Raw genomic sequence first — 22,663 nt, forward strand, 5'->3', positions numbered from 1 at the left:
AAATAATATAAAATATTTGCCGTCGTAATACATAATTATCGTGGTACTTCATATTCATGTCTTTAGATTTTGTCAAGTTACTTACGTATTTTTATGACAAAATATTGTGAAAAAGTTTCAGAATGAACACGTTTACCTTACTTATAGTTTCACACCGTGTCAGACAGAATACCTAACAAGTTATGTTAAGGCTGAGTTGCACCGTGTATTTAGCTAGTTGCTTACTCATTCATGGCTTGAAAAGTTTCCGCCTCATGATTACCGCTTGTGTTGCAAGTAGCGTAACACCTTTAACGCATTAATTGCTGGCTTTAGATAACTGCCGCGTTAACTATCTGCCTTAACTGTGTGATTTAGTTGGGGTGGAGTTGGCGGTAATATAAGTCTTGTTGGCGAGCGTGGCGCTCTACTGCCGCAGAGGCAGCGGGGCGCCATGTTTACGGGGACTCTGCCCCTGGTAGTATTTTTGGCAACCTTTGCTTATGGTGGGAAAGAAAAACCGGTAAGTTGGCCTAATTTCTATAAAAGTGTTCTGGTTCTTCCGACGTTTTTTTTATTTTTGTGAAATTAGAAACACCACATGTCTAATTTGGGATGCTTAAATATTTTATTTGATAAGATTGAAATTCGCTATCATAAAAGTCTAACACCCATTATGAATTACACGGAAGGTGTCTAGCGTAGTGAACAAATAGTCGGTTGTCATAGTTTATGAAGTGTGAGCGGAGGCAGCACGTGAGATGGATGGGTGACAAAGAGGCGAGCTACACTATTGCTCAACGTCGCGGCCGCGAATACGTAATGCATCGTGTGTGCCGCCTCTTGTCGCGCGAACTATCTCCAATGACACACGAAAACTATGGCAACTGATGAAAAATAGTAAATAAAAAAGCTTGTTCAGTTTAATGAATATAGGTAGATGGCACATAGAAACTTCAACAATAAATGTGTCGATGTTGATTCATACTTACACTATTTTTCCCAAAATTTTGTTTTATAGGTAGGTACTTTTTTCAGTCGATTTTTAAAAGTGACATATATAAATGTACCTACCATAGTAAAATTCGCAATGAAGGAAGTTGTTAAACAATATTCATTTACCATTAATTAAGGAAACATAATTTCTCTAAAGACATTTGTCCAGAATTATAAATTAAGACAACATAAGAAAGTTACAATGGAGACAGTCCCTCACCATTTAAATTAATATTTAACATTATGATACAAGTTGATGCGCATTGGGTTGTTCCCGGGGGAATCGCGACTTAATATTTTCTTTGAGAATGTTATCTCATTTTTAATATTGAAACGACTTATTTCCCCCCCGTTGTTCACAAAGGTAGTCGTGTAGATCAAGAGGCCGGGGTGTCTCAGTGGTTCGCCCACTACACTAAATAATGCAGACATAAAATGATTTAATAAGGAAATCTCGGAGAAGTTTGTGGACCTAATGTGTGGCAACTTCGTGGAGGTGCTTGTATAAGTAGTTTGAGGCATCGCTTAGGGTGTGCTCGGGTTGCTCTTTTGTGCAGACAGTCTTATTAACCGTTGGTAAGACAATTGTTTTGACGTTTCAATTAATAACTTTATTAATTTGTAATAGCTATAGAATATGTTAAAATGTTAATGTTTCAGCTGAATCAAGAAACACTATTTTTTTATTGAAATTAGCTTCGTATAAATAAATTCGACATAAAGCAATAGTTTGCCACACAAACTATACACCATTCTGATCCAACCGTCAAAGCAAATTGAATACATCTAAGTTAAACATATTTCTATTTCAGGTTTTCAGTGACGAAATCAAAGAAATAATACAAACTGTTCACGACGAGTGTGTTGCTAAAACAGGGGTCGCGGAGGGTGAGTGTTCAAAAGAAAAAATTCTTCCTCCTTTGTTCTATGTTAGCATGCGAATGACGCCGAGTCGTCGAGCAATCGGCACAGCTAAGCTACCTACCACAGTCTAAGAAAACAGCTAGAGAAGTCCACAATATATTAAATATGTAAAAGCTAGCCCTGAATAGAATAATAAATAAAGCCTTGAAAAAAGACAGAATCTTATATTTTTTGGTAACAAGTAAAACTGTGGCACTAGCACTGTTTTCGAATACAATGTCACATGTTTACGTACATTAAAGAGTCTTTATTCTTACTTGCCCCCAGAGGATATAACGAATTGCGAAAACGGCATATTTAAGGAGGACCCGAAATTGAAGTGCTATATGTTTTGCCTGATGGAGGAAGCGAGCCTCGTGAGTTATCCCTCTTTTGTTTGTTTCTCTCTTCACCCTGTCGTACACAAAATTAGATACAAACAGGCATTTAATTTATTTTTAATTCAATTCGTTCGCTTTGCCTTTTAACTGTGTGGAATGTTACCTTGACTGAGGGCTTAAGTATTAGCTTACTTTGACTTATGTTAAAATATTAATTTGAATTTCTTCTTATAAAATAATAAACTGTAAAATTGCAGGTAGATGATGATGATGCTGTGGACTACGACATGTTGGTCAGTCTGATACCCGAAGAATACGTTGACCGAACCACCAAAATGATATTTTCTTGTAAACATCTTGGTAAGTAAGAAATATCCAGCCATTTTATTCACAAAAATAGCATTGGTATTGGCTCACTGAATAATTATAATTTTACTTTTTATCCTAGTAAGCTATTTGAGAAGTAATTTTCTATTACTACTATCCAATTTATTTGTTTAAGACAGGCTTTGATAATTTTGATTGGCAGACTGATTTTTACAAGATCTTTTTCATGTTTCCAATTTATACTTTAGTATCTAAAAATAGTCTACATACTTATCTACATACTGTAAAGGACTGGGTACGAGAGAGAGAGTTTGTAGTGATGTCTTCTTGCATTCTATTTTTTTTTTGTTGTTTGTAGACACTCCGGACAAAGACAAATGTCAGAGAGCATTTGAAGTACATAAATGCTCTTATGAAAAGGACCCTGATGTAAGTTTACACATAATTAATACATCATTACTGAACATCTTCTGCTAAATTAAAATAGTAATAAGTAGCAGTAAAATGCTAATGCGAAGTTAACATTTAATGAATGCAGCATTTAAAGATTGATAATGACGTCTTGGAAGTCGTTAGTATGAACCTTAGGTGTTAATTTTAAAATAAATGGTATGTTTATCTTGCAATATAATATAACTTTGTCACAACGAATTGTAATCATAAAGAAGTTTTAACTGGAAACAAGTGCGTTTTATATATGTAACATATAATATAAATATTAATAAACCCTGACATGTCTAAATCAAGCTTACTTCATGAAGGTGAATTAGTTTTCCCAGCAATAAGCTGTTATAACGTGAATTCATTTTCAGTTATACTTCTTATTCTGAGAGCAGAGCGAACAACTGGCGAGAGCGGAGATGATTGTGTTTCTACTAATAAAATAAACTTTATTGTCATGTCTCTTGATTTATTTCTCTCTTAACTGTGTGTGCTATTTATGTGCACTCGATTTGATTATGTTTAGTTGAATCAGATTTACACAACCAGCATTTAACGAAAACAGCTTCTTCTTTCTACTCATAAAGTATGTATATCAATTAGACAGTTACATTTTTTTTTTACTATCATGGAGACATTCTCATTACGTCTGCACAGATCTAAAAACGTAATTCATCGTGTGGTTTTGCTAATTAAAAATACAGTTAAATGGATCATCATTAGTATACTTGTTTGATGTTATATTTTTTTTGCATTTAAGTAGCATCTACAGTTACAAATTATAAATTCATTTTTACTCTCCAATGAGAAGAAAACATTAAGGTACATACTTGTAAATAAAGATGTAATTTGCCGGTAGCCGCGGGCCCTCAGCCCGTCTATTTTTTTTACAAAATCTCGTTCAAATTTATTCAGATCTTGAGAGAAGTATAATACTAAGGAATTAATTTGCTTCACGAGAAATAATTTGTTCGCGGAAAAATAAATGAGTCGGAATCTTGTAAAACGTGTAATTGTGATCTTTAGTGACCCTCCCAAGATTAAATTTAGAAGAAGTTTGTATGAAAGCAGTGGCGGCCACCGCATTTGCCCCACTTAACTTTTTGTTATTAATATTGCGGTTTAAGTGAACACAAAGGGCAAATGTAATATAATAAGGTTTGAATACAAATAAAAGTAAATGTTGCGGCAAAGCGGGCAACACTGGATGCAACAACTTCATTCACTCGCTTGCTAAAAAATGGCCGCCTGCTCGGTATACGCGCGTACATTTTATTACATTAAAAATTCATGTCGAATACGAAAATTGTAACCGTAACCCTGAATACAAACCTTTTATTTATCAAGTGGAGTCAGATTTTCATTTATTAACATCCATAAACAAACATTGGTGACACTCGACGTGATAGCATCAAAACGACGCATATTGGATACCATCATAACGAGATTTATACAAGGAGAAATTGGATCAATTGGACATTGGAGAGCCATCCACTACGAGCTTGAAGCCAGCCGGTCAGCCTTCAGCCTACGAGCAGCGCCGCAGCCAGTGCTTAGCCAGGAAAGTGCTTCATCCCATCTATACCTATTCCAGATTATCCCATTTTCAAACCTAATTTGTCTAAGGAAAGTTGCCAATTTCTTCATTTGCTAATTCATTTCGTTTTTATTTAATTTTCAACGTGTCTTTACCGACTAGCGAGCCAAACTAAAGCTAAATTCTGTACTTAAGTTGCAAGTCATTCAAAGTTGACAATTCATTATTTCATTTCGCACTTCAATTCAATTTCATTTTAAATCATTCAAATCTTACTTCTTAAATACCTAAAATCTGCTTATTTCATTTATTTGTATAGATTTGCAGACATCAAAGGGTTAAAACATCTTAAATATTTCAATATACAAGCAAGAACGCTGTCATTCTTGTTATCCACCATTGCTAATTGTTGTGTGTGAAGATAGGTATTATAACAAGCTAACTCGTAATATTATAAACACGCTAACTCGTTTTCTGTGCATTCCAGTTCCGCTATCAATCGTGGGCCGCTCGATGTCTTTGTTTAAGTCGCCTGCGCAGCTGATTCGCTAACCTTGACCTCATTAACGGAGTGTTGGTGCATTTGCCGGCTGGACTGCATAAGTTACGTATTGCATTCATATTTTGATTCCTTCTTTTCAATTTTAAAGTCAATTTAAGTGTAATAACTTAATAATGTCTCATGCTAGTGAACTTGCGAGTAAATTACAAGTGGAAAGTGCTAAACTTCCAACACCTAGTGTGTCTGTGTCAAATTATAGCATAAAAGATTTGTGTACAAAACGAAGCTCGATAAAAGGTAGGATTACTAAATACAAGAATTATTTAAACACATTCTTAGGGCCTGGCAAGTCCTTTTCATCCACCGATTTGTGTAGTTTAAGCCAAAGATTCCAAAAGTTTGAAGAATTGTGTACAGTGTTTGAAGATGTTCAATCAGAGATTGAAATGCTCAATTCTTCGAACTTAGATAGTGAACTTGACATAAGGGATGAAATGGAATTGGATTTTTCTACATTAATCGCTCGAACTCGTGTGTTTTTGGACAAAAATCAGCCACACGAAGTTAAATTTAATTCTGATCATTCAGTAAATAGTTCTTGTCAACACAATAATAATAATCATGTTAGTTTTAAATTACCAGTGATAAAGATAGCCAACTTTGATGGAAGTTATTTCAAGTGGCTCGAGTTTCGGGATACATTTATGTCGCTTATACATAATAACAGTAGGATTGAAGACATACACAAGTTCCATTATCTCAACTCATACTTAGAGGGGGAAGCAGCCCTAGTTGTTAGCAACTTAGAGGTTAGTTCTGCCAATTACAAAGATGCTTGGCGCCTCCTCTGTGAGAGATATAACAATGAGAATCAACTCATAACATGCCATTTAAATTCACTGTTTAATTTTCAAAATGCACCTCGTGAGTCATCTAAGACATTGAGATTCATAATTGATCATGTGGCAAAGAACTTACGGGCTCTGAATACGCTGGGTGAACCAACCGAGTCTTGGGATTCCTTGATCATACATTTGGTCTCAGCAAAGCTCGACAACAGCAGTAGCTTCAAGTGGCAAGAACATAAAAATGTTCTCAATAGCAAGCCTTCTCTCAAGGATTTCTTTCAATTTTTAAAGAATCGTGCCGACGTTCTCGAATCTGTCCAAGCTAATAAAGCTGACCGCCATGGTCATAATAACTCATCTAAACCTGAAAAATCTCACACAAAGGCATTTGCTGTTTCAGCTGTTCCTGGCGTTTCTGCTGCTACGTGTGTCTTCTGTGGTGGTAGTCATCGCATCTACGACTGCTCCACATTCCTGGCCAAGTCTGTGGAGGATAGACAAAAGGAAGCAGCACGGTTAAAGCTATGCATAAACTGTTTACGTAAGGGACATTCTTCTCGTCAATGCAGGTTGGGTCCTTGCAGTATTTGTAAGAAATATCATAATAGTTTGCTACATAGACAAAATAATTCTCAAGCCGTTAATACAGCAAATGTACAATCTTCTGAGACTGAAGTTGAGTGTCAGCAGGATTCGAATGTCGATACCAATACTGTAGTGAACAATATGTCACTACTTACAGACAATTGTATTTTATTATCCACGGTTTTGGTGGATATTCATAATCCAGTTTCTCAAACACATTGTACTGTTCGTGCACTGCTAGATAGCGGTAGTCAATGTTCGCTTATTACAGATAGTTTAAAGAACAAATTGCAGTTGACTACTCAGCCAACCAGTGTCGATCTAGTCGGTGTAGGTAATAAGCCACTCTCCAATGCAGTGCAAAGATGCACCATTCATATTAAATCAAAACATAGCCATTTTAATACAAACATAACTTGTCTTATACTTCCGCATATCTCCGGAAGCATACCTAACAAGTCTATAGATATTTCAAATATAACATTACCATCTAACATTAAACTTGCTGATCCTACATTTAATATATCTGCAACTGTAGATTTGTTGATAGGAGCTGACATTTTTTGGTCTATAATTGAGTCTAATCAAATTAGTCTCGGCCCTAACCAGCCTGTTCTGAGGAAAACTAAATTAGGTTGGATATTAGCAGGCCCATTGTTAACAAAAAATCAAGTTAGCTCACAATCCATTCATTGCAATCATGTAAATGTTACTTGCAACAATAGTAACTGTATTTCAAACGAAAACCTTAATGAAAGATTAACCGATTTTTGGAAATTAGAACAAATTCCGTCCTCTGTTATTGTAAATACAGAAGAGGAAATACAATGTGAGAAAGATTTTGTTGAAAATACTTTTCGTAGCCAAGATGGAAGGTTTAATGTTAAACTTCCTCTTCTCTCGCAACCCGACTGCCTAGGCGAATCATATAGAAAGGCCAAAAGACAATTTTTATCATTAGAAAAAAGATTAAATAAAAATCCTACTTTAAAGGAAATGTATTCTGATTTCATAAAAGAATATTCTGACCTAGGACATTTGTCACCATCTGCCATTTTAGTTCCCGAGCTGTCATATTTTATTCCACATCATGCAGTTTTAAAGCCTACAAGTGAATCAACGAAACTACGAGTTGTATTTAATGGTAGTGCAAAGACTAGTTCCGGGTTTTCAATTAATGACATTCAAATGACCGGCCCACACATTCAAGATTCCCTATTTAATATTTTAGTAAGATTTAGGCAACATACCTTTGTACTGTCCGGAGATATCGAGAAAATGTATCGGCAGGTCAAAGTTCAAGAATGTCATCGTGACCTACAAATGATACTGTGGCGCGATCATGATACTGATCCTTTAAAATCATTACGACTAAACACAGTTACCTACGGGTTGACAAGTTCTAGTTTTTTGAGCACTCGCTGTTTGTGGCAGTTGGGTGAAGATTGTAATGACCCAAGAATTAAAACCGTAATTCAAAAGGATTTTCTAGTCGACGATTTACTGACCGGTTGTGACAATATAGGTGACTTACTTTACATAAAAGAATCTGTAGAAAATGCTTTATCTAAAGGTTGTATGAATTTACGCAAATATCGTAGCAATACATCAAAAATATTACCTGACGATAACGGTAGTCAAGATAAACTAATTTTAAGTTCATCGTCACACATACTGGGTGTAGGCTGGGATCCGAATGATGATTTTATCCATTTTCCTAATAGTTACGAAAACAATAAAGACAAACCTACTAAACGTTCTATTTTATCAGACACTTGCAAGGTCTTTGACCCTCTTGGGTTGTTGAGTCCTCTTACAATTAAGCCAAAAATCCTAGTACAAAAATTATGGATACAAAAAATAGATTGGGACACACCAGCACCCTATGACATTTGCCAGTCATGGTATTCGTTTATCGAGAACATGAAACATCTATACACACTACGTATACCTAGGCACACTTTATGTATATCCCCTGTTCAAATTGAAATGCATTGTTTTTGCGACGCTTCACAAAGTGCATACGCAGCGTGTATTTATTTAAGATCTGTGGATAGGCAGGATAATGTCATAGTCAGGCTGCAGTGTGCAAAAGCCCGATTAGCTTCTGTCAAGCCGACAACTATTCCTCGTTTAGAGTTGTGTGCATGTTTGTTAGGCGCCCAACTCGCGAGCGCCGTATGTCGTGCGCTGCGATGTGTGATACACCGGAAAGTGTTTTGGACTGACTCATCGATCGCGCTCACGTGGTTAGCTTCACGGTACGACAAGCTAGAAACATTTGTGGCTAATAGGGTAGGGGCAATATTAGACCTCACTGAATTGTCTGACTGGAGGCACGTACCCACCGCATCGAATCCTGCTGATGTAGCTTCTCGCGGTGTGGACGCTGATAAAATTAATAATTTAAGTTTGTGGTGGAATGGACCAACCTTTCTTACCCAACCAGAACCGTTTTGGCCTTCACGCAATTTTAAACAATGTAATGATGAAAGTAATGTGTCTGAAATGAATGTGAATATGATTAATAAATATAATCCAATTAATCAACAGCTCATAGATTTTAATCGTTATTCCAAATTAAAATTTCTACAACGTTCATTTGCTTACTTGCTTAGATTTATTCATAATTGTCGTAATCCACAAAATAGAAAATCTGGTATTTTACAACCAGAGGAGCTTTCAGCTTCTTTTGAGAAATTGGTGCGCTTAGCTCAACAAGAACTTTTTCCAAATGAAATAGCAATTTTATCTAGCAAAGAAAGCTTACCTTCTAAGAATCCATTATTAAGCCTAAATCCCTTTATTGACGAGAATAATGTCTTAAGGGTAGGTGGACGTTTAGAATCCTCCTGCTACAGTTTTGAAAAGCGCCACCCCATGTTATTACATAAAAAACATAGACTTACCAAGTTGTTGTTCGAGCAGGAACACTTGCGACTTCTGCATGCTGGTCCGCAGCTGCTTCTTTCTTCTATAAGAGAACTGGTTTGGCTTTTAGCCGGCAGAGATCTTGCTCGTACCACTGCAAGGCATTGCGTAGTTTGCAGAAGGGCCAGCGGGAAAACGTTGACACCTATGATGGGTGCGCTGCCACCCCAACGAGTAAATCCTGATTTTCCTTTCATTACTGTTGGTGTCGACTTTGCTGGGCCATTCTTTATAACCGATCGTAAAGGTAGAGGTTGTAAAATAACAAAATGTTACCTCTGTATTTTTGTTTGCCTCAGATTTAAATGTATACATTTAGAAGCCGTAAGTGAATTGTCCACAGATGCTTTCATATTATCCCTACGCCGTTTTATCTCCCGCAGGGGAAAGCCAGCTGAGATTTTCTGCGATAATGGTAGGAACTTTCTAGGAGCCTCTAAAGAAATAGGTAATTTTTTAATTTCACATACTCATAATATCAATCATTTTCTTTCTGAAGAAGGAATTAAATTCAATTTTCAGCCGGCTTATGCGCCTCATTTCGGAGGGTTATGGGAGGCTGGCGTTAAATCTGCCAAATTTCATATAAAAAGAATTTTAGGGAATACACATCTAACATTTGAGGAGTTGGCAACTCTATTCAGCCAAATTGAATCCATCCTGAACAGCAGACCTTTGTATCCCTTATCTTCCAGTCCCAATGATTTCCAACCTTTAACCCCGGGTCACTTTCTGATTGGCAGACCATTGGCGTCGCTGCCGTCACCTAATTTATTAAATGAAAAGGTTCACAGACTTAATCGCTATCAGCGACTGGAAATGCTGCGTCAACACTTCTGGAACCGCTGGAAACTTGAGTACATAGCAGAGCTCCAACAGCGTATTAAATGGCGAGTTCCAGATAGACAGCTGCAAGTTGGAGAACTAGTTTTGATGAAGGAGGAGAATACCCCACCTATGCAATGGAAGCTAGGACGAATAACTGCCCTGTATCCTGGCAAAGATCACGTGGCTCGTGTCGCAGAAGTTAAAACCTCTACGAGTACTTATCGACGCGCCATCAAATATCTCTGCCCTTTGCTGGAGCCTTCGGAAGACACCATTGAAGACTAATACTTCCCGGGCCCCCCAATATGTTGCGGCAAAGCGGGCAACACTGGATGCAACAACTTCATTCACTCGCTTGCTAAAAAATGGCCGCCTGCTCGGTATACGCGCGTACATTTTATTACATTAAAAATTCATGTCGAATACGAAAATTGTAACCGTAACCCTGAATACAAACCTTTTATTTATCAAGTGGAGTCAGATTTTCATTTATTAACATCCATAAACAAACAGTAAAGGTTAAGAATTTCATTAAGTAAATTGGTTTCGTCTCGTTTTTATCAAAGTATATTCTATGTAATTTTTTATTTAATTCAAGCATTTAAATAAAGTACTGTGGAGTAAAAGCTTTCAAGCGTTATGCTTAAAACTGTTTAACAACTACAGAAACCTAGCATTTCGGTTCTGTGATTCTTTCGCAATGTTTGCAATTCCATTTGAGTAGCATGTCGGTGACAATGGAGTCGGAAGTAGAAAGTAAACTTACAAACCCCAATTACAATAGAAGAGCAGGTTATTTAACAGCAAAACGACATTCAAAAGACGGAAAAACCGAGGGTCGGAACATCTGCACATAAAGAGGCAATTTGGAGATTGCCGGGGGCGCACAACCGCCACGGAGAATTGTGCTCAAATGTATTCAAAATTAAAAAATGAACAAAATATTGCAAGGAAATTCATTGCGGTAAAATAAACAGAAGTGGCTTGTTACTGTGGACAGCGGAGCCGGGACGCCGCCACGCGAACTTACCGCCGCACAAAGACCGACTCCGCGCCTCGACCCGACTTCACAACTACTGCAGGTGCTAGCTCCGTCACAAACGCTTTAACCGCTCACTAGCTGAGCGTTCCACAACTTCTTATCGATTGTGTCAAACAAAATAGTTGTACTAATTTTAAATGAGAAAATAGATTGCGCCAACTACCTGCAAGGTACGGACGAAGGCGGTCAGTCGGCAAAGGCAGCGGATATCGCAATTTGGCGCTGAGCCGCAGTAATGACGGCCTAGCTTGGACGTTGCGGTCGCGTACGTGCACTGGCTGCACCAAATAGCTACAGTCCACTGAAATACTGTTCAACTTATTTAAAGAAATTCCAGTAAATGCCCCATGAAATGTGTTGCTTTCAAATGTTTAGATAGTGCGTTCACAAAAAAACTTTATTTTATTTCTAAAAGAATGTTAAAGACACAATCACATCTTTTGAGGATTTATTTAATCAATGTTTTATACTCTGAAAATACACACATAAATAAATAAATGTGATAAGCAAACAATATACAGACATGCAATTAAGAATTCAGCACGAACCTTTATCTTTACGTGAACAGACTGAAAAAAAAAATAGAAAAAGTAAATGTTTCAATTTGTTAATTCAACTTTAAGAAAACTTTGGTAAGTTATCAAATTGAATCAAAATACAAACATTAATTGAACGAGTTAGTGAGAAGTTAATCCAGTGCTACGAAGTGCTACGCGCTAGCTACGAGCGTAGTACGCCGAACGAATGCACTCGTAGCAGGGATAGAGGTAGCCGTAGCCGATAGACTCCTACTAATACGGCCGGAGCCGAACGCTGGACTTACCCCCAAATTATTCCGCTCCCTATTCAGAATATTAATAGCCCGGACCATAATGGCATAGTGATTTGATAATCACAAATATATAGTAGAGACGTCCAAACAAACAATAGATTCGTATATTAATACTTGGTTCATCTGTTTGAATGACCATTTTAATGCGATATTTGATATTTTATTGGACATTTCCGTTTGGATTTTATGGTTTCTTGAGATTGGACATATATCTTACGGAAGTGCTTCAGTTTCCTGATCGGTATATTCGTAAATAAATGTACGTAAGACTAGGAATAGAAATATATACATAGGTAAGCGGAAACAGTTGATGTTAGTTCGACACGTATTTAGTAATTAAATCAGGTTAATCTAAAATAGTTGTTGAACAACAAATTATTACACGATGTTATCAAAAAACTATCGTTATACAGTGAAATAATTTATGTGAGTTGGGAACGTTAGTGAAACAAGGCAATTATCCAAATAAATTGAGTTAGCCGGTCTCCGCGTGACGCGCGCCCCCGGCATAGTTCGCTCAAAGGAAGCGCGTTATGCTCCTTGGCAAAGGTGTTTGTTTCGGGGGCGCGCCGCAAAATGAATATTGATGACTTCATGGGGTCCGGAGATGATTTGCTGAAAAATTAGCTTCTTTTCATCGTTTTATTGCCCTGCATCGTTTCGGAAGCGCGTTGATGAAGACTAATATAACCTTTAATTTTGCTTAGTAACGATCACGTAGATTTATTTGGGGTCATTAAAATTGTGGATTGTGATGGCTTCGTTTATTCTTCGTTTGTGTTCTGTTCTCAAATATTGGAGTAATTTTGATGTATTACAATAGCAAATGTTTTGATTAAATACAGGTGCGACATATTGATTAATGTATTATTTTCATGATTTGTTTGTACTTAGAATAATTGAATCAAGTGGTTTTAGTGACAGGATACTTAAGTAGATATTTTCTTTCCATCTTAGTTACCAATTGTTATACTTATTTACAAAAAAAGTATACATTAATACTGAGACTTGGCTTCAAATTCAAGCACTCTGTACTTAATTATTTTCCATTAGCAATAAAGGAATTTATTTACTACATTTTCATCCAAAAAGTTTGCAATAGCCCCACCAAATATATTAGGCAGTTGATTAGTGTATAGATATAAATAAATATATGCAGTCGTGTTTACGGTGGCGGCCACATCATAGACGCGTGTCATCTTGCTCGGTATGACCAGAAGATACAATTTATATGCAAATTCAGCGCAAGATACAAGCCACTGATGTCAGTGGGTGCCGCCACTGTCGCGCGCCCGACGCCTTCTGTGATAGCCTTTAAAATTACTTTTGCGCACAGAATATTCATGTTGTATTGGTAATACACATGATATTAAAATATTGTATATATTGCGGCGTGCTTGGAAATTCTTTAATATATTCGGGTCTCAACGTGATTGATATCTGTAGTATACATTTCTTATCAGGTTGGCACATCTTATGATAATTTTAGTAGGCATTACTTTGACTGTATACTTAACCCACATAGAACTATACACATACATAGAACTTTCTTATTAAGCTCTTGTAAAAAAATATTAAACTATAACGTGGAGTATATTTTAGCGATGTTTGTTATAAACGGATTCTCCATTTGTTTTCTTCAACGTCTAGAGAAAAATGTAAAAGAAACAGTAAATTATATTTGCCTTGCGGGCGAGCCGTTGTATGAACCAAATTAAAAATCTACTCGCAGATACCTGTATTGTTTCTTTAAGCAGTCTTTACGAAAATAGTTTATTTTTCTTTTTCTCGAGTTTTTTTCTTTTGTTAATCGTTTAAGGGCATGGAAGGTCAAGTAAGTGTTAACAGGCCTGTGTCTCAAGTTACAGTGATTGCATCTTCATTCCGGAGCCACCCTGTTCGAATAATTCTGAGTGAAATTGACGAACAAGTAAATTAAATCAGATGTGGCATAGCTGCGATGCAACTTTAGAGGATACGTTTAGGTTAAGAGTCGAATACCACAACTATCTCAGTTTGTGCAATAAATTATCAAATAATTTTAGAGTTGAAACTGTACTCAATCACATATATGTTTCTCAATAAAGTCTATAAAGATTGTTTACAAACATGTTTTCTGTATAAGACAATTGTTTTCTTTGTGATTTAATATTAAGTTTGGGACCTCATTAATGGTCAGCCGTACCAACGAATTTAAGGGCAAAACTTCTAACAAAATTATAGAGCACCACAAAAACTATCCGAGTGATCGTGTTACAAAGTAACCAAATGCCTACTCCTCCGACAAACTGAGTTCAAGTTTCTTTATTCCGCTGTGGAAGCGCGTCGGCGACCGCTGGCTAAGCCAATTAGTGTCCACTTGGGTAAACACCGGCTCGTTAGAGGACTTGTGTGTTTTATTCAATTCAATTTGCCAGTTCCACCGCCACTTATTGATAGGACATACTTTTCTTTGTTCGCTGTTAATTTGCTCTGGCTTCGAGCTCACAACAATGGACAAATATTAACCGATTGTGATTTTGCTTTGATATTGGACTTTTGGATTCCGTTTTTGTTCTGGATGTGAGATCTATGCAAGCTTTTGGTCCAATTTCACTACTTTGATATAGGAGTACAGTATTCATTTAATAACCACATCTTGCATATTAACTTATCTCATGAGTGTCAAGTATATTACTATCACGTTAGTCTTATTAATAAGTTGCATTTTAACATAATCACAATAAGGTATTTTTCCATTTCACTTAATTTATATTTCAAAACTGATTGGCAGCTCTTATACATTTAAATACGAGTCCTTTCAATAGATCTGCTTATTTATCAGTATCTTGTGAATACCGGCGTTATATTGCTGGAGCAGTTCGGCGATCGGCACATCGGAGGATGTCGCGGCTCTCGGTAATCTAGTCCGTGACTTGCAAGTGGAATGCGTGGTTTTATTACCTCCCGCCGAGGGGAGGGGGGCGCCCCTCGTCGTTAGTTGTGCCGCATTGTGCCGGTTATTGCCGCCCGCGACGAGCCTCGCAGACTACCCGACGGAACCACCAACTGCCCGCGCCTGAATCTTGATACCGTGAACCGGTTCAATCTTGATTTTAAGATGTTAGTCAAATTTCTAGACGTCTAAACTTGTATAAAATGTTGTACATCTCACCAGCCATGTCTGCAAATTTCCTCCACGCAAATGATAGGAGGAAGAAAGGACAGAATCTCATGTATTTTTGTATTTTACTAACGTAACCAAGTTCCTAAAATGTTCGCACAATTTAATAAAGAGTTCACAATTAAAAAGCAAATAAATTAATTCTCGATTACATGAATAGGCTTGATAAATATTACCCGGTTACGTTATCAAGTTACCACAGGTACCTTTCATTTTTCCATAATTTCTGGTGAGGCTTAGCACACAGTGGGTTACGTTCATTGAGTAGAAAATTATATGCAAAATCACGACGGAAGTCACGGCCTGACGGAAAGGTTGAGCGGGGAATAATTAATATTGAAGCTTTGTAAAGTTTTTTTCATAATAACGAAGCATATTTCCTTCAAAACAGATTATCCCAATTTAACGTAGCAACATTGTAGTAGGGGATTAATTTGGACCACGGCTATGCGCAATCCAGAGCCATTTTAAAAACATGGCGCGTCCATAATGATGGCTTGATGAGAGCCGCGTCAGTGTGCTGCACTCCCCCTCCCCACTAAGCCCTTCTTCCCTCTACACACACTTTTAGATTTTAAAGCCAAAAAGAACTCATTTCCAAAGTTTTGGGTTTCAATAATGGCTGCCTACGCATATTTAGTCTTGTCCGTAAATAAATAAATAAACATTGCTATATACAAATTCAGGCTGTAAAACGCAAATATATATATATAATCTTTATTTATCAGACAATACACAGTCCATTTTGTTAGTAAAAACACAACTTAAAATTATTGTTAGTAGTTAAACATAATTACACAAATTTACCCTCACGCTATCCTCACTACCAACTTCACAAAATGCCTAAAGATAGGAGAGTACAGATTCTCCGCCACTGTTTTTAAGATGCTGTTGTTACTAAAAAGAAAAAAGAAGTTGCAAAGAAAATATTTAGAAAGAAGTTATATTTCTTGGAAAGAATATGTATAACGCATTTTCTTACCGCAAATTATTCATTCACATATGTATATTATTTGGGTGCAATTCATTAATTTAAAATTTATAATAGTATAAGCAACGTTTCTCTTTTACAGCAAACGAGTATAAAGAATAAGCTCCGCTAACTTTTATCAAAACATGTCCACCGCTCAAGTAGCTCCTAACTACTAGCAGCAATTTTCAACTTAATCATATTAATAGCTTTTATACGATGACTGTTTGCTTAGGGAGCGACACGAGAGCATATTCTGAAGTTGTAGGTACTTGTAGTTAACTACATGTTAACATGTTTGTGAGTGAAAATTAGAGAGCAAACTGCGGGACACTTACTAGTTCAGCGATAGGCACACAACGGCCCGCTGAGCGACGGAATGTCCTAACAAGTGAACTATCCCAAGTCTGCAGCGAATAACAATGTATTGCATGAACAAAACATTCCCACGACTACATGCTTATACACTTTACTTTCACTTCACTTCTAAACTGCATAACGAGATGTACATTTTCAGTTGACAGCAACTTATTCATGCAATTTTCGTGTATAAAAAGCACTTTTGTTTTTTGTTGGCATTCAACTTGTGTAGAATATTTTATTTCGGCAACTAATGCATACATTCGTTTTTACACAAAACTTGCATTAAGTTATTAAACATCTTCCGTCTTACCACAAAAACTTTTTAACGTCAGTTTAAGGCTTGTCTAAAAAAATGTCAAATTATGACGTTGACATACGGTTCATTTTGGAGCCACATTTTTTTTAGACAAGTGTAAAACAGTGGTTAAAGTTTTTGTAGTAAGGCCACTTAGGTTTTCTTGGACCCAAATTCTAACATTAATTTAAAAACGTTAAATTGGATACACAACTGGCAATAAATCCAGTTGCATATCATTTGTATTAATACAAAAACTAAACATAGACGTGCAAAAAATCTGACTGATAAAAACATATTATTTTAGTTTTCCCACAAAAAAATGTACACATACAACATGGTACAAGTTGAGCAGAGTTTTTCGAAAGTTTCCTTCTTTACTTATTTTGAGGACGGTCGGAGCGAGCGTCGAACTCCCTAACTCGTGTTATTGAATTTAATGTACCCTCCCGGTACCTAGCTCTATTCAGTGTCGATAAAATCACTTGGACCTGTTAGACATTACAGTGTGTGTTGATGCCGTACATGTACCTGTGTGTCTACCTACTAAGTGCCTTGAATTAGTGTTGCTCCAACGAATGAAAGGAAAGTCTGTTTGCTTTATTTCAAAGAGTTCCTTTTGATGTCTCGTGTTTACAAAACACGTAAATGATAAAATGACACACGAACTAGACGAGTGGGTGTGTAATTTTTTTCCTTCGGTTAACCGCAAAAGGTTTCTTTAAGCTAACATTTGCATTTGGCGTCGCCTTCGGTTCGAGGTTGGAAGAGACGCACTTTAATCACAGAGAACAGGTGGGAAGAGCCGACGAGCAATTTTAATATTGGAATTTCGTATAAAATCCAGCTTTCGCCCGCAAATAGTACAAAAATATTTGTTTCGTTCGGGCAATTTTGCGGAAGATTCGTTTGTGTACTTTTTTCAAACGAATTCGAGTTTAATCTTCGTTTATCCTGATGGTTCATGGAATTAGCAATTTATTTGTCACAAAAAATCATATTTATATTATAACATTTTTTGTTTGTTTATGTGTACACTAAAGGCTCCGAAAGTACTGAAGCGATTTGAAAAATTATTTCACTGTTGGAAGCCACACAGTATTACATGTGGGAAGTTAGGGGTAGTTCTCACGGCACGCGGGTGAAACCGCTTGAAAAAAAAAAACAAGTATGTGTCTACTTTGCGTAAATAGAGGTAAAAATATTATTTAGAATAATCTCTATACTTAGTCTCTTAGAATTGGTTAGTAAAAAAAAAATGAAAATGGTATAAGTACATATTTTCTCTTACAACATACAGCATAAAGTCGTGAATCGAAGAAGAAGCATGAGGACGAGGGTCTAGCTGCATATTCAGACATTCACGCACGACTTTGAAGAATGTGCCGTGTTTTGGTTGCTGAATGATTATACCCATCGATAGAATTTAAAGACCCATGTTCACCAACCGACATGGCATCGAAAACTCTTGAATGCTTGCACGTATTCAATTTTCTCGACAATATTTCACTTGCTGGCGTTCTTCGTTACTTTGCGAAAGCTCCACAGTAATTCTTCAATACATATTAATCTGGGGAAACTCAATTGGCAAAAAGTGTGTGTGTAATTGTGGTGTATACAAAAATATTTTTATAAAATTAAAAATGTTTTGTAGTGTTTATTTCGTATCAATATCCGGATTAGGTCGAATCAAATTTGGTTTGTAGGATCAGGATTTATGCAACGCTCTCAATTTCCTGCGACGACAGCGGAACATCCGGCATGCAACGCGCCCCTCGCCCCCGGGCTCCCCGCCGCCGCCGCAGCCGCCACCGGCCCGAGCGTAAAATGGAGCGCGGGCATTTGCATAGCGGCACTCGAGCCGAGCGGACCGGCAAATTGTTGTCGCATCAATGACTCGATCAATACGCCATATCTATCTTCGACTACTCCTGGTGTTTTGTCGTACTGTATTCACAGAAATATCAGAATGATGAAAATCTTTGCAGCGACAAAAGTTAGTTACGGGGAGAAGATACATCGTTTTCAGAGAAAAACTTCAGTAAAAAACATTACAATGTTTTCTACTTTCTAAATGTTGTATGTTCTTGTTGTTATTTTATGTGTGAAGTTTCAGTAAATTAAATTTTCTTTTCCTAATGTGTATTTACTTCTGAAAATCTCATTGTTTTTCCAAATAAATCCTGTATCAAACCATAAATTTTATATTTTTGATCCGGAATCATATGTTGTAGATACACCTTTGTACGTCACCACCTCATGGAATGACATACACGTGCGCTAAGTCCCTATCTTTTCCAATAAACTAGTGAAAATTGTTAATACATATCACGCGGGGTGGCTCAACCAAATGAAAAATGATATTATATGGCAGTAATTGAATACATGATCGGAATATACGTCGGTGGCTGTTCGTGGCGCCGCGTCATGTGTGTACCTTGTTGCTATTTGATTAACCATCTTTTAATTAAAACCTAGTATTCAACTATTATTTAATTTATTTATTCAAAAATTCTAGACTTTGTGTGACTTTAATTCAAAGCTAATTATCATAACACAAAGCTTAAAACGTATTTCATTTTAACTTCAAGTAATTTGACAAAATAATAAGGCTCAGATAAATCTATGTACAGTCCAGTTGAATGCGCAATCGCATTAGCAAATCCTTCAGTTTAGTCTGACGACGGTTTTGCAGTTGGCTAAATTCACCTGCGGAACTCGAATAAAGGGTTATTTCCATATATTTTTTCTGATATGCATGACTGAACGATCGAGCGCTGCGGAGACGTGCGTGGTTCGTTACTCGTCACGACTCGCAACTGGAATACACATTCAGTGCGTTCTAGGCTTTGATTCACAAAAAAATAACTGGATTTTTGTCTAGAATACTTTATGTCGTTCTGCTCTTAAAAACGTTCTGTGTTTTTTGTCGTTGTAAATGTAACTATGTATACTACCTACATGACTTAAATGGTAAGGTCACTGCAAGATGATTACAGGTCATAAGGTCGTTCAAATGTGTTTTAGCCTACAGCGTGCAATGCCAATTTAAGTTGCAGAAAGATTTCATCTCAAAACTAAAAACAATACAAAATCTATTTCTTTCCAATTTCACACGCAAACGGAAAATCATATGACTACAATAAGTAAACATAAGCTGAGAATATTTTTTCACCACGCAGCTTCACATGACTCCGAGTTCATTTCGGTTCGTTTAAGTTTGACATTTGTAAGTCAACTGTTTGTGGAGCCTCCGTGTATGTCGTACGATGACAGAATTTGCAATGAAAATTGACTGTGTCAACGTGCATTGGTATTGTGAAGTGACATCTGGCTTGAAACGGTACGTGCAATATATGCAATGTATGAGGCTGTGTAGCGGATATGTCGCGTATCTGTTGTGATTATGTTACAGATGTCATATGCCACGGATATAGTTTTAGTACTGTTTAAGTGTGAAAGGTTAATTATACTTTGATAGAATAATAATTCATGATTTGATTAATTAGATATCTCTAATTTAAGATAACCAAATTAACTGACCATTGAATTTGAGGCAATGTCAAAACGGGTGGAATTGTGTGTATGGTGTCCCTACACTGGATCTTTCCAGTTGAAAGGCACATTGAGTGTTTGGAGTGCGTTATTTAAAACGTAGTAGGTATATCGATGGAAAATTGAAAATTTACAAAGCTTCAATCTTTTGATGAACTTCCATTATAAAAAAATATGTGTATTTGAAACGGATACTGAATATTTCATTACTTTAAACAATTTTAAATGGATTCTTGAAAGCTATAGGTATTCATTTCACCAAAACCATTAACAACAGGCCTATATGGAGCACAGCGTTCACAAAACATACAACAGCTGCCAGGCTTTCATTCACGCCTATCTTTAATTTCAAATACAAACCGGGATGTTTGTTGTCATAAACGCACCAAGGTAAAATTGCTACCTAAATATTTTAAATCGTGAAATCTGTTAGTCCTGGCGGAGTGACGGCGTGTTTGAGCTGTGGTCCTAAACAAATAGCGGGGTTTAATGAGGCCAGAGTACCGGAGGGGGAGGCGTAACTACCCGCCGAGGTGTTTTTGTATCGTACTTACGTGAACAAAACCTCCATGTTGGCGTTTTTTGGAGCTAGTCTTGGCGCTGCTTGGTAATTCTGTAGTTTCAGTGTACTGAGAAGATATGACGCATATATCATTCGTCCGTGGGTGCACTGCATTGCGAGTTTTTGGTATATGTTCGACGTTTTTCAGATATCTATTTTTATGAGTAGGTAGTCATGTGTGAAAGAAGATGTACTTCACGCAATGCAAATATTCTTTCTTAAAATATAAGAAATACCTACGCATAATTTGACTGTCTCAGTGTTGTAAAATGTAGGTGGCTATAAATTAATATTGATAACTATTTCAAAGTCTTGCATAATCTACGTATTGTGTGAGCATGGATCTTCATGCAATAGCTAAAACCCACGACGAGCCCGTTTGGCACGCACGTGAAGGGTTCCTTAGCTTAAACTTACGTATGTATCAATGTACTTATCTATATGGCTGTCTTTGGTTTCCTTGAGAGCATTAGATATGAGTGGCATCGTGAACTTACACTGCTTCTAGTAGAGTATTTATAGGGCTTAAATATTATTTGGCTAAAAAAATATATTTTGTTGTATTTATTTTTTAAATTAACTTCGAAGTAGTTTTAGTAATCAGTGTGTTCTTTGATAAAGAAATAAGTAAGTTCCAATTATTAGATTGAGATTAAGTTTTTAACTTTCGAAAAATAAACAGGCCTTTTAAACTTACGTATAGTTTGTTTAAGCTGCTCGGCGCAATGGTTCATATAAAATAAATAAATAAATAAATTGTTTATTTCACACAAAGTTTACAATGTTGAACTACGACTATAAAAGCATAAAGGTTTGTTTAGGTCAACAATATGAGGTACCCTGACTCCTAAACTAGGTGTAGGCCTGTAACTTAGAAGTCAGTGATTCTCCGTAAAAAAGTCATGTCATATTAATAAGAGGACAATGAAGAAATAACAAATTAACAAAATATAACATGAGCCAGTATGAAGATCAACTATCATATCTTCTCAATATGAGAAGAAACTAACAGTGAGCTAGTAAAAGCAGCCGATGACAAAACTGACTAATTAGCCAGCTTCTACATATTAAGCTGGTTACTTTAAGACATCACAAGATGCACATATTCAATGCAATATAACGCAAGCAGATAATGAAGGAAAGCGCGAAGACGGTGCGGTGGCGGTCGGCCGCAGAAGAAGTAGGCACTTAAAGAAACAGCTGCTGCGGCGTCGCTCTACGCGATCCGGCCGAACATCAGCACGAGCGTACTGGGAGCTGATAATACCACCACTAGACATAATAATTAATAGAGATTAATTGTCCTCTATGAAATATTCTTTTCTCAAAAGTAAGTCGGTATTTTTGTTTCGAATTTTATGTGTTTCTTTTTACGTGTTTTATTAATCATCATAATCCTCTTGCCTTGCTCCTCAATTTTACTTGAAAGTTACTTTGTAGATGATGGTACATCGAAGAGTATTGGAGAGTATAGCATGCTTCTCCGGACGAATATAAAATTGCGATAAAGGCAGGAGGATGGTCATTATTTTATTATGTTTACAAAATCATGCCATATAACTAGGACAACATAATCGTCATCAGAAAAATATCAAAAATAAACAAGTGTGTAAATATGCAAGCGGTTTTTACATTTCAACGATTCAGAGATATAAAAATATTA

At 36.6% G+C, this 22,663-nt stretch overlaps 1 protein-coding gene across 2 annotated transcripts; it reads left to right on the top strand.

Annotated features, from left to right (window-relative positions):
- The first annotated feature begins 316 nt into the window (after positions 1 to 316).
- On the top strand, positions 317 to 19,022 carry LOC124630416 (general odorant-binding protein 83a-like). 2 transcript variants are annotated; one of them, XM_047164319.1, is made up of 6 exons: positions 317 to 502; positions 1,788 to 1,863; positions 2,167 to 2,255; positions 2,477 to 2,579; positions 2,905 to 2,975; positions 18,590 to 19,022. In XM_047164319.1, the coding sequence occupies exons 1-6, from the start codon at positions 434 to 436 to the stop codon at positions 18,707 to 18,709; spliced, it is 528 nt and encodes a 175-aa protein (XP_047020275.1). In that variant the 5' UTR covers positions 317 to 433; the 3' UTR covers positions 18,710 to 19,022. The 2 variants fall into 2 exon arrangements, with proteins under 2 accessions (XP_047020275.1, XP_047020283.1); XM_047164327.1 differs by lacking the exon at positions 18,590 to 19,022 and adding an exon at positions 3,359 to 3,445 and having other exon boundaries at positions 337 to 502.
- Positions 19,023 to 22,663: the final 3,641 nt, after the last annotated feature.

This window comes from Helicoverpa zea, chromosome 1, assembly GCF_022581195.2.
Source record: "Helicoverpa zea isolate HzStark_Cry1AcR chromosome 1, ilHelZeax1.1, whole genome shotgun sequence".
Classification (NCBI taxonomy): domain Eukaryota; kingdom Metazoa; phylum Arthropoda; class Insecta; order Lepidoptera; family Noctuidae; genus Helicoverpa; species Helicoverpa zea.

Coding starts and splice junctions, on each gene's coding strand:
- LOC124630416 (XM_047164319.1), top strand. CDS start 434: ATGTTTACGGGGACTCTGCCCCTGGTAGTATTTTTGGCAACCTTTGCT. Junction 503..1,787: donor ATGGTGGGAAAGAAAAACCG/GTAAGTTGGCCT, acceptor TTTCTATTTCAG/GTTTTCAGTGACGAAATCAA. Junction 2,976..18,589: donor CTTATGAAAAGGACCCTGAT/GTAAGTTTACAC, acceptor TTTGGTTTGTAG/GATCAGGATTTATGCAACGC.